Source organism: Protomyctophum bolini (genome assembly GCF_963924005.1).
Source record: "Protomyctophum bolini genome assembly, chromosome: 11".
Taxonomy (NCBI): domain Eukaryota; kingdom Metazoa; phylum Chordata; class Actinopteri; order Myctophiformes; family Myctophidae; genus Protomyctophum; species Protomyctophum bolini.
The window spans coordinates 18980407-18992859 of NC_137872.1; the positions used below are offsets into that span (position 1 = coordinate 18980407).

General features: G+C 45.0%; 1 protein-coding gene across 1 annotated transcript; it reads right to left on the reverse strand.

Moving 5' to 3' along the window:
- Nucleotides 1-221: 221 nt before the first annotated feature.
- nlk1 (nemo-like kinase, type 1) lies at nucleotides 222-9479 on the reverse strand. Its single transcript, XM_080775831.1, has 11 exons — nucleotides 8066-9479; nucleotides 7228-7357; nucleotides 7058-7113; nucleotides 6147-6253; nucleotides 5215-5300; nucleotides 4767-4976; nucleotides 3740-3841; nucleotides 3011-3097; nucleotides 985-1183; nucleotides 609-702; nucleotides 222-384 (listed from the first exon to the last, which is right to left on the reverse strand). Exons 1-11 carry the CDS (start codon nucleotides 8386-8388, stop codon nucleotides 336-338), a joined length of 1443 nt encoding a protein of 480 aa, XP_080631957.1. The 5' UTR covers nucleotides 8389-9479; the 3' UTR covers nucleotides 222-335.
- Between the last annotated feature and the right edge of the window lie 2974 nt (nucleotides 9480-12453).

The window sequence follows — 12453 nt, forward strand, 5'->3', positions numbered from 1 at the left end:
CAGAAACGCCTGGCTGTAACCCATAGTTTTCAAACTTGGATTGGGGAGGAGGCTTGTCTTTTGTACATTTCACTTCTCGTTCGAAAGAAAAACAACTTCCCTAATTTTCGAAAGAAGAGTAGCGCAGAAGGGTAAGCAGAATTCCACTAGGGGCCGTTTGTACGTCGTCTCTCCTCCACAACTGATCTCCCCCCCCCCCCCCCCCCCCCCCACCCCAACGTTCCAAAAGACGCCTCCAAAAACACAAATGTACTTCCTCTGTAGTGTTTCTGTGGCCAATAAATCCGTTCTGAAAACTGCCGTTGCTCCTCTGAACACCCAACAAGAATGTTCCTTCATCTCTCCTCCTTCCTGGACACCTTGGAGGAATGCCACGCAGTGGACCTGTAGAGAGGAGGGTAGAGGGAGAGCTGAAGGGGTTGGTCGGGTGGAGACTCATTTGAAGTTCACACAGCAGCACGCGAATGCTTATTTTACAATTAGCCATACAAAGGTGTCGCGTGTCTACAAGCACCAACGCGAGCTTGTAGATCTGCATGAAACACATATTATAAATCCGTCTGAAATCAGGCTCATATATGGCAATGAGACCAAGTCTATCCCCTCACCTGATGAAGGTCTTGAAGGCAGCACTCTGAGGGTTGATGCAGAGTGGCACTCGTTTGCCCTGCTGGTGCTCTGTGATGAAGCGATGGATCAGCTCTGATGAAAGGATGGAAAGGCACACCATTACCCTGCAGTCTTAAAAGCCCGTATATATATATATATATATATATATATATATATATATATAACGTAGGCTTTTCACCCACTAAGTAATAGAATAGATACCATAACAAGACTAGAACTGTCGGCTGGGGTGTTGGGTAGTAAATATAAGTTAAGTAATAAATTACTGTTATTTACTACAAATACTATTCACATTGAGTGACTGCAGTTTCTTCCAGCGGTGAAATGTCCTTTTAATGCACGTGTCTCTCCTACCTTTGCCCTGCCACACGGAGAGCAGGCTGTTCTCGTAGCTGTGGCTGAACGGCCGCTCGGCCGGAGGCTCAAAGTCCCGCGTGTACACGCGCCCGCTGGGAACCGAGTAGCAGCACTGGCACATGCAGGTGTGGTAGCGCAGGCGCCCCTCGTCCAGGTAGGGGTGAGAGAGGGCGTCGCTGCCAGAAATCCGCTTGGCCTGTGGTACCATCAGAACAAAGGGTCACAACAAGTCCGCCACTAAAGCTAAACACCTCAATCAACTATAGACTGAGGACAATGGAAAAAAGCGTGTGTACACACACACACACAACGTAGCAGATCACAAGCTCAAAATGAGTCTCTTCGCACTACATTTTTAGCTTGTATATCTGTAACTACTGAGTCGTTCATTTACGTAAAAACACAAAGAAAATCTAAATATGCCTGGAGATAAATGGTTTCTGTCCAACAGCAACGGAATAAACCAGAAAGTCTTTCATCATCAAATCAAGATGTGTGAGGCAGTATGCTGTTATCTGTCAGAAGCTCTGGCACTAGCAGCTCATTGGTGCATGCACCGGCCGACACAGGGCTAAAATGATTGACAGACAGGTCTAACCAATCCGAAAGAGAGGCACCCTGATTTGTTCAACGCAAGTGGTCACGTACTCTCTTTCTAGAGCAATGACAGAGCTTCTCACAGATAAAAGAATAGTTTTGGAAGCAGACTGTGGCCCTTTCTATAGAGAGCATTGTTAGCCATCTGAATATAATAAAATGTTTCCAAATAAAAACAAACTATCTTTCTGTTTTATGAACACAAGGCTGCTGTACTTTATACCTCATACTAAACATTTAAAGTATGAGGTATAAAGTACAGCAGCCTTGTGTTCATAAAACAGAAAGATTGGGTATTGGGTAAGACTGACGTTATGTATCTTTCAGGACCTTTCATAAACTACAGGTTCATCCCGATGTTCTGGGCATCTTTGTAATGTTAGTGTTAGTAAAAAGCAGGTAAAAGAGTAAAGTTTGAGGCAGACTAACATCAGTCACTCTACAGTTCACTGTAGTAGAAGAGGTTTACCCCACAGCTATGTTGACTCTGCCTACAGGAAATACGTAAGCTGCGACCATGACACCCGTTTCTGAATTTGTCTATATCAGCTGAGATGTTGCATGTATATAAGCATTTCTGGTATTCATCCAGACAATGAGAAAATGATCTGTCATTTCTATTTCAAATACAATACACAGATCTATTTATATTCATAATGCACATACGTGAAATGTGCTCTGCATTTTCCCCTTCTTAACTAATTAGGATGAGTAGTCAGTGGATGCCAATACTACAGAGCACGGAGAGCAGATAGGGGATAAGTGTCTTGCTCAAGGACACTTCAACAATAGACTGGGCGAACCAGTGACCTTCCGATTCCCAAGCGGCCTCTCTATCCATCCACTCAGCTACCATTGCCATAGTATGTAGAAGAATATTGTTAGTGTCGGGCAGAAACCTCTCATCTCCATATTATAACCTTTTGTTTTTTGATGAATGCCCTACGACGTGATCATACTACAGTGTCACACAACAGCATCAAAATTAGCAGATCGAAATGCCGCGCAAGCAACCTGCTACTTTTTCAATTTTTCTATTTGAATCCTGAAAAGTAAGATTTGGGCCTGGGCCGTGGCTCAGCGGTCCAGGCACCTTGCCCGGTAGTCCAGGACTGGCAGTGTGCCGCGGGTTCGACTCCCGATCCCGGCGGCCTTTACTGCATGTCACCCCCCCCCCCCCATCTCTCTCCCCATTTCCTGTGAGCCTACTGTCTATCCCTCTATAAAAATAAAATCAAATAAAGGCGAAAGGCACAAAGAAACATTAAAAACATAGGTATATATATTTGGACATATGAGGTTTCCACCCGATAGAGACGAACGATATGGTGCTTAAGTGATTAAACAGTCCACACTGCTGGAACTCTTCCCAGCATCAAATAGCAACAATGGACCAAACAGTTACAGTAGTTCTGTGAGCACTCACCGGATCAAAGACCAGCATGCGACATAGCAGGTGAATAGCCTCGTGTGTGGCACCATCAGAGAGCATGTAGAGCACAGACAGTGACGGCTGGGAGGAAGACGACGAGAAAAAGACCATCAGTTGATTGTTTTTCACCATCAGCTAGAGAATCTTAGACTCTGATTTTAAGATCACGATTCGATGTACTTTTCCTTCTTTTTTTAACCAGTGTGTGCACACTTCACATCAAACAGGCGCCATTAACTCATTATACTGCTAGAACTAGTCTGTCGTCCCTTCCCTGCAGCGGCCGTGCAGCCAGATGTTTTACTCTGAAGACCCCAAAATTAACCGGAAGCTAAATTGTCTAAAGCCAATTTGGCCACCGTCTTTGTATAAGTGATCCAAAGGCTTACTATTGTAACCGCGAGGTATTAACGATTTAGTATTAATCCAAATGTTGGTTCCATTTTGTACAGTCTCAGTTAAATTAACATTGATTTTACTACCGGTATATAAATTGGGGTCCCAGAGATAGAAATGCCATTAAATGGGGGTCCGTAGATTAATGCATGTCAAACTGGGGGTCCTTGAAATTAAACGGGTTGAGAATCACTGCTAGAGCCGTAGAAATCTTCTCTTGTGGGTCCCTGGCATATCTATTCAAATGGGGGTCCGCGGGCTAATAAATGTCAATTTGGAGGTCCTTGACATGAAAAGGTTTGGGAACCACTGGTTTGAAGGACCTACCGGTTTGTGAGGTCCCCTCAGGATGTGGGCCCTGGCGCCCTCACAGGCCGAGGCCATGGCAGAGAGGGGAGGGGTGCCCAGCAGGTCTGTGATCAGGTCCAACTACAACAGCAGGGAGGACAACATCATCCAAATGAAATGCAGCCAACAAACAGTTTCAAGCCACTTTAGCACACTCTGGTGGACATAATGACACAGGGTTCTCGCTCAAAAATCATTTATGTTTTTCCATTATACTGTTAAAAGGTTTTCTAGAATTACTTTTGTGTTTTAAACTGAAGACTGAATTCGCCAGAAGATGGAAAATTGTCAAAATACCCACATGATTCTCAATCACATACTACTCTGGAAGGCGACTATAGTACTCATGAAGATATTGGGTTCACAATCTCAATACAATTCAATACCAGTCCATACACGGGATGCACACTGGTAAGCTTGTGTAATACAAACCGGCAGCATTTGAACGTTACCCATTGGTACATTTTGGCTCAAATTAATTCTGCCATGACGCATTGTTAATCTGGCACAACTGTGCCTGTGTAAATCTGCATAAAGGGTGAACATTAGCGGAGAGAACATGGGGTCACCAAAATCAGCAAGGTTCATCCTCTTAGGCACAATAATGTGCTCAGCATGTTCATGGCGGCCAGTCCCTTTCGGTTAGTCAAGAGATATCTTGTGTGCAAATAGAAGTTTGCCCTAATGGTGGCACTAAAGGAAAGGTCATGAGGTCACCAAAATCAATACCCTCCTGGGAGCATGAAGGTGCACTGAAAATTCCACCTCAATTATATGTTGTGTTGGGACGGACGAACAGACGGACTGACCGACTGTCACTGCCATGCTCCGAGTGCTTGGATAAGAATTGGTATCAGATGACAGACTAAACTATGCATTGGCAACACCAGAGGGACATGATTTTTCATGACATGTGGGATCCTTGAGACACATTGCGATCTTGTAGATTGGCTATTTCCGGTAATAAATCAGGCTTTACACCACACGCCGTCTCTGTCCCCATTACCTGCTGGATGGGGCTCTGGGCCTGGAAGAGTATCCGCCGGCCAAGCAACTCAGCGAAGATGCAGCCCACCGACCATACGTCAATGGCTGACCCGTAATGTCGGCTGCCCATCAGCACCTCTGGGGCTCGGTAGTATTGGGTCACCACCTCCTGGGTCATGTGACGCGATGGGTCAGGCTCCTCCACACGTGCCAGTCCAAAGTCACAGATCTGTCCACACAGAAAGAAGCAACACTTAAGGGGGTCTGGTAGGCAGCTACATAACATGGTGGGTGGTGGCCACGCACCCCATTCGATAACCCAATCTAATTTGGTACTTCAACCATCAATCATTTATCTAGGCACCACATTGGGGCCCCTGAGCACACATCAAGAACCATTGCCATAGATTATGAGGCCTTTCCACTTAAGGATCCAAAATATGTATACACGCTAGAACAAGGGTTACCTTGAGCAGGCAGTTGCTGTTGACCAACAGGTTTCCAGGTTTGATGTCCCTGTGCAGGATCCCAGCAGAGTGAAGGTACTTCAAGCCTGATCCAGAAAGTCAGTAATTATATATCTAATCTCACCACATCACATACATATCATGCATGCATGCATGCAAATTAGGGCCAAGTACAGGTCATGTTATACTTGTCCAATTATCTAATCGATAATTTCAGACACAGTTACTTTGAAAAACAGAATGAGTGCAACTGCTAGTTGTGAAAAGGTAGCATTGTTCTTCATCAATAGCCAATAATATATATATTTTATCCCACGATTGTGTAACCCATTTTTCACCCCTGTGTCAATCATCTAATGTGATCCTGGGCTCTACACACCCGCCAACCTAGTCCCCATATATAGGAGACATGAGGAGAGCAACAGACTTGAAATCATGCTTCCTTCATGCCCAAGTTGAACCTTTACACCTGACAGGGGGAGTTTCCCTGGTTGGACGTAGCGTGTGGAAGAACACGTTATTCCAACCAGTTCTTTTCCCCTCCATCAGGCACCCGGGCTGGCCAGGGGGAGGTAGTTTAGAGACCAGGATTTCTGCATGTTTTTTGTGAGGGTACCTACTACCTACCCTAGGGGACACGGGGAGAACATGCAAACTCCACACAGAAAGGCCCTTTCGCCAACCCCGCCTCTGGTATGGGCACTGATGACGCGGAGGAGGAAACACACCGCCGGCACCCACAGCGTCACAAGCGGGAATCGAAGCCAGGACCTTCTAGCTGTGAGGCGACAGCACTACCAACTGTGCCACCGTGCCCCACTAACTCCAACAATTCCCAGAGAATTGTCAGGATAGTTAAAATATTAATTTGGGGGGTCAGGGCCTGAAACGTTTAGGAACCCTTGTCCTATTCCAGCAGGGTGGCCACTCACCTCGAAGGATCTGATAGAGGAAGACCTTGATGTGATCCGTGGTGAGAGGCTGTGGAGACACGATCACCTTGTGCAGGTCACTCTGCATCAACTCTGTAATCACATAGCTGTGGGGTTTCTGAAGTAAAGGCAAAATCTCAGAGACAGTGAATGGGGCGAGGCACTGTATGTAACAACACTAAATGTTACACTAGTTTGAAGAAAACTATTTTTCCTCACCGAGGATTGATTTGTAACTTGTGGTCTATGGGTTCTAGTGCCTGTAAGCTCTATCATGAATATTTCATTATTTAAAAAACAATTAATCAATAGATATCTTAAAAATATATTTTTTTAATTAAGGAAAATAATTCAAGCCAAAATCAATTTTAACAATCATAACTTAGACTTTAATAAATCAACATAACTGCAATGAAATTATACAGTTATTAAGCTACGAACTTACGTTTGTATTTGACACAAAATAAGTGTCAGTTCAATCTCCTATGCAGTGGCCAGTCTCAGAGCACAATGATGTACCGAATATAGACGAGCGACAAGCAGCTAAATTTAACTACGGTGATATAAAAGGAGGACATGACAGGGAAAATTAATGAAAAGGAAACTGGGGCGAGGTGTGAGTGAAAAATCTACAAAGGTCTATCTAAAGTCTGACTTGTACTTTGTTGTTTGACAGTGTCGTGCAGCAAAACATAGCAGATCTACAAGCTCACAACATGGTGCGATGAGATGTGGCGTGAGCTCTTAGATATGCTGTGTTGTGCATAAAACGGGTGCAGGTGGTGAATGCAAAATAAATAAATGCACAACAGTTTACAACATCGGATAAACAAATACCATGCTTTGTGGGGAAAAAAATTCAAAATGGGTGCGTCACTGTGCGTGTGTTCATGTGCATATTTATAGGATACATCTCCTCGAAGCAATCGATCTGTGGAGGCTGCAGGATGTCCAAGGCTGACAGCACCTGAAAAGGTAGAAAGATGCCACACAATTGCCAATTATGCCAAGTTTTCCAACCCTGCATTTCATCTAATACAACTCCCGACAGTTCCTTCCATGTTGTGGAATAATATATTACATTGTCGTGTTTGAAGAAGCACAGCATCCTCAGTTCTCTGAAGACCCTTTTGCAGGAGACCAGGTTCTGGAAGACATTGGGCATCTTCTTTAGGGCGACTTTGCGGCCATCTCTGGGGTCCGTAACTGACCTGCAGAAAATTAGAGAACAGGCCAAAAACACAGTATTATCAAACAACTACTCGTTCAGAAGGAGATCAATTAGCGGTGTCTGGTGCATTAAAGGTTTTACTCTGACGTGCAGGTGTGCAACCTCTCAGCGTCATATGTATCCATTTAAGCTGCAATCGATGACTTTTATGGGCTATCCAGAATTCGAACCCGGGATGATACAAAAAGTCACTCAAGAGGCAATCCAACGCTTGGCCATGGGAGATCGTGTTTATGAGATTCAGGCAGCACTACTTGTCCATCATTCTAACATCAGTAACGTAATTTTTTTCTCCTTCTTTTCAATGTAATGGGTCCCGGGACCCAGGGGTGGTCTTTTAGATGGGTCCAAGGGATATTTTATGAGTTTTATACAGTAGGACAGTAGGACCCAGGACCCTAGGAGGGCGACATGACTGTGTCCTTTCTCAATGTATTGAGTCTAAGAAGACTATTTGCATCACTGTAAGATACACATCTTGATTAATTAAATAAATGGGACCACAATGGAAAACAGTCATCAGGGCATTTTGTGTATCCCTTTAGCAATAATTGCGTAATGTACTGTATATTCAAGCAGGCTCTGAATTCAATTCTACCAAATTGGTCATTGTATTCAGGACACACGATAACATAAACATACATGCTTAATCTCTACTCTTGTACACATCGAGGGGAATTGCACTTACCATACAACACCAAATGCGCCATATCCGATGGGACGATCGGGCTCCATTTCAGCCGGGCTCGGCACCTCACTGGCCGGGTTGCTGTACGGCTGAGGCACCGCAGCGCCGCCGCCAGCGCTTCCACCGAGGGCGGTCGGGTGGCGAGGCGTCCCCGCCGGGGCCGTGGGTCCAGTGAGACACGGTGTCGCACTGAGGCCCGTGGAAGGTGTTCCAGAGTTCGTGTTGACGCAAAAATACTTGTGGCCCCCCAACTCAGAGGAGCCCCCGGGAAACAGGTTGCCACATGCCGTCTGTCGGCCCGTACCACCACCATGGAACGCCATTCTACTTTAAAAATAAAGTCAAAATAAAAAATAAAGTCGTCCGTCCGAGAGCCACACCGAGCAACGCGTTTAATCGTGAATGAGATGCATCTCTCTGATGTACATGATGATCACATCTGATTCTGTGCATGCATGCTTGGAAGTGTGACATGCACCGGTGTAAACAACCCAGCTTGGTGACACGATGGAGAGATGATCGTACGGGTAATGCGGCTGCACACCATAGATCTGAGACAACTGGATCTGAGCTACAACCAAGCACATCATCCAGTAGTTACTCAGCCGCCTTTGTGTCTACCATGAACCGGGCTGACCTGCTCTAAGAACCGGGGCTTTGGCAGCTCAGTTCAGTCACTTCCAGTGTTGTGGTGAGGAACAAAACCAACCATCTGCCCAGTGCTGACATCAGTGTACGTTTAGTAGTCAACACGAACTCGAATAAAGTTGACCGAACTCAGGTTGGGTGTTGGAACACCAGTTGGTGTAAATACATTAAAAAAAAGTGTCGTTCACTTGAAGTTAGCTCCCATGCTAACCAGCTGTTCCCTCAGGCTAACAGCCAACAACGACGCCTCAGCTGACCCATATAGCGGCTAACATTAGCTAGCGCTGTGCTGCTGGGTGACCTAGATATTCACCCGGAGAACAGGCGAGGTTCGGAGGCGAGGAAGCGCTCGACGAAACCCGGGGTGACATGGTACGGTGCCGAAGCAAATCAGGAGGCGAGTTGCGAAAAACAACAACAAAAAAGTGGAAGGGTTGTCGGTTGTGTTGCTGTGTAGTCCGTCGTCAGGGAGCTTCTGCAGCAGCTATATGGCTAGCTTTAGCTTCAGCTAGGTCGGTTAAAAGGTAGCGGAGTAAGCGGACCAGCTAGCGCCTCCTGCTAGCTCTGTGGTTGCTCGCTAGCTGGCCCATTGTGTCGTACCAAATACACGTCCTTTTTCGTCCGTAGTCTCATTTAAGTGTCCACTCCAGGGGGGTTGTCTTGTCTTCTTTTGGTATGTATTCCTGTGTGTGTTGTATTTTTCGCTCGCCGTGTTTTAGGAGTCAGTCAGCTGTAACTCCATGTACACAGCAGTTTCACTCTAGTCTGCTCTGCTGCACTCACTAGCGGCTATTACTACTAGTAGCCGTACCTGCTGCTGCCACTAGTGTTGCCAGGTTTTGCGAGGGAAACAAGCAACCCAACCAAGTATTTTATTATTATTATTATCTTGAAACCCAAAATAAGCGAGCCTTTGAGCTTTGGCTTTAAACATAACCCAATGATTGATTGATTGATTGATTGATTGATTGAAATATTTATTAACAGTTTGTAGAATTACAGTACATTTCAAGCACAAACTCAATACAAAGACTGTTAACTGTGAGTGGAAGACCCAATTAAGCATTACACTTGTTTACAACAGGGTCCACATTGTTCAATTCATCAAAACATTTAGAGACATACAAATAGACACTTCTATGTAGTTAAAAAACAGAACAGGAATTCATCATATAGGAAGCAAAAAGGGAAAAGATACATATACAGTGAGGGGAAAGGGGGGGGGGGGGGGGGCGGTGGGGGGGATTCAGATTTTACAGAGGCCAGTTTCGAATTGCAGCCATCCGTAGGTGCCCTTTCAGAGCGGTTTTGAAGGAGTCAAGGGATTCACATGTCTTAATGACTGTTGGTAGGGCGTTCCACATTTTGGTGGCATAGGAGCGAAAATAATTTAGTCCCTTGTTTGTGCCGAATCTGGGTTGTACATGGTTTGTTGCACTGGTGTTGTGGGTGTGGACTTCGTTTACATTAAGGAAGTATTTAGACAGGTACATGGGTATCTTGGTGGTGTATCGAATCTTGTGGACCAGACCCATTGCAAGATGCTGTACTCTGTCGTCGACCCTAAGCCATCCCAGCCTGTCAAAGTGGGCAGGGGTGAGGTGGGTTCGGGGTGTGAGGCCAAGTAGGAGCCTGACCAGTTTGTTTTGGGAGGTCTGGAGCCTTGTTTTAAGGGCCTTTGAGGTGCTGTGGTACCAAGAGGTGGATGCATAGTCAAAGAAACCTTGTACGAGGGCTCCTGTTAAGGTCTTCAAGGTGTTTTTGTTGACCAGTGAGGAGATCCTGTAAAGGAATATTGTTCTTTGATTGACTTTTTTGATTACGTTGATGGCCATTTTATCACCGGAAAGATTGGCCTCCAGGATGGAACCTAGGTAGGTAATTTCATCTTTTCGTGTGATAATATTGTCACCCACTCTAACCAATCTGCCTTGCTGAGATTACTATTAGATCCGAAGAGAATGGATTCAGTTTTTAGGATAGTTTGTTATCAGCGAGCCAGGTGCAGATTCTACCGAGTTCAGAGCTGAGGGTCTATTCAACCTGCAGTTTGTTCCTGTCCGAGACCAGCAGTGCTGAGTCATCTGCGAACAGGAACAAGTTGCAGTCACAAGCTGATGGCATGTCGTTAACATATATTAGGAACAGTAAAGGCCCTAGTATGCTTCCTTGTGGGACGCCACAGCTCACTGGGACAGTGTTCCGTTCACCTCCACCATCTGTTCTCTCCCCTCCAGGTAGGATTGCATCCAGCTCACTGATGTGCTATCATAACCAATAGCTTTAAGCTTGTTAACCAGTATGGAGTGGTTCACGGTGTCAAAAGCCTTTTGGAGGCCCAGCATGACCATGCCGCAGTATTTTCCAGCATCCACCTCGTGTTTGATGTGGTCGCTCAAATAGAGGAGGCATGTGTCAGTGGAATGGGATGTTCTGAAACCAGATTGGAACTCGTACAACAATTTATTAGTGGCAAGATACTTTTCAACCTGTTCATAGACTATCACTTTCGAGATGGAGCTTAGAATAGAAATAGGGCGGTAGTTGCCGGGTTCTAATTTACTCCCTTTTATGTACAGGGGGGTTACTTTGGCCAGTTAAAAATCTTGGGGGACCTGCTGTCCCTGTTTGATGGAGAGGTTTACTATGTGGGTGATGACTGGAGCTATAGAAATGGCTGAGTCTCTGAGGAATTTGGAGGGAATATTGTCATGGCCAGTGGCCTTGTGGGGTTGGAGGGCACTCAGTTTTTTAAGTACCTCCTCAGTTGTTACCATTGCCATTTTAAAATCATCTTTACAAACACCTAGGTTTTTGTAGAAGGCTTTGATGTGCTCTACACCAAAACGCCCAGAGTGGGAGGGTTCACTTCTTTAGTTATTCGTGTGATCTGTCCCCCGACCCACTGGCATATTAACATATTTTCAGATGGGGGGCCCGGTCCGGAGGCGGGAGACAATATTAATTGGGGGAGGGGGTCCTTCACTTGAAAATGCTTGTGAAACACTAGTTTAAAAAACATTATAGGATCAAGCCCAAATAAGCAACTACACTGTTTAGAGACAAGCCCGGTACCGCCGTACCAATATTCAGTGGTGGAAATAAGTACTCAAATGTCTTACTTTAAGTAAAATTATACTGCACTATAGAAATACTCGGGTCAAAGTCTGGAATTCCAAATGTACTTGTTGATTAAAAGTACAAAAGTAATATATACTGGCTTGAAAATAGCCGATCTACAAGCTCACAATGCGTCGCATCGTGATGCATTGTGAGCTTGTAGCTCGGCTATTTTCAAATGGCCAAAATGTATATAGCCTATAGCGCTGAAGTGGTTAATGTATGTTTTATGATAATAATCAAAATCTACAAAGTAACTATAACTAAAGTTTTCAAATAATTGTAGTGGAGTAAAAGTACAATATTTTCCTCTGAGTGACATGTAGTGGAAATATGGAATAGAAGTAAAAATACTGGAAATTGGAAATACTCACATAAAGAACAAATAGGCCTACCTCCAAATTGTACTTAAGTACAGTACTTAAGTAAATGTAGGCTACTTATAGTTACTTTACAGAAAAACAAGCCCAAAGTCGCTTATAATAAGCGGCCATGGCAACACTGGCGAGGAAAGCCGAGTGGGGGATGGTTGGCTGGATGGATGCTTGGATGGGTCCTTTGAGTCGCCGGTGTAAACAATGCCATTTATAACAGGCCAGTGGCTCTCAGACGTTTTAATT

Coding starts and splice junctions, on each gene's coding strand:
- nlk1 (XM_080775831.1), bottom strand. CDS start 8,388: ATGGCGTTCCATGGTGGTGGTACGGGCCGACAGACGGCATGTGGCAAC. Junction 3,098..3,739: donor TGAGGGGACCTCACAAACCG/GTAGGTCCTTCA, acceptor TCTTCCTCCCAG/CCGTCACTGTCTGTGCTCTA. Junction 703..984: donor CTCCGTGTGGCAGGGCAAAG/GTAGGAGAGACA, acceptor TCCTTTCATCAG/AGCTGATCCATCGCTTCATC.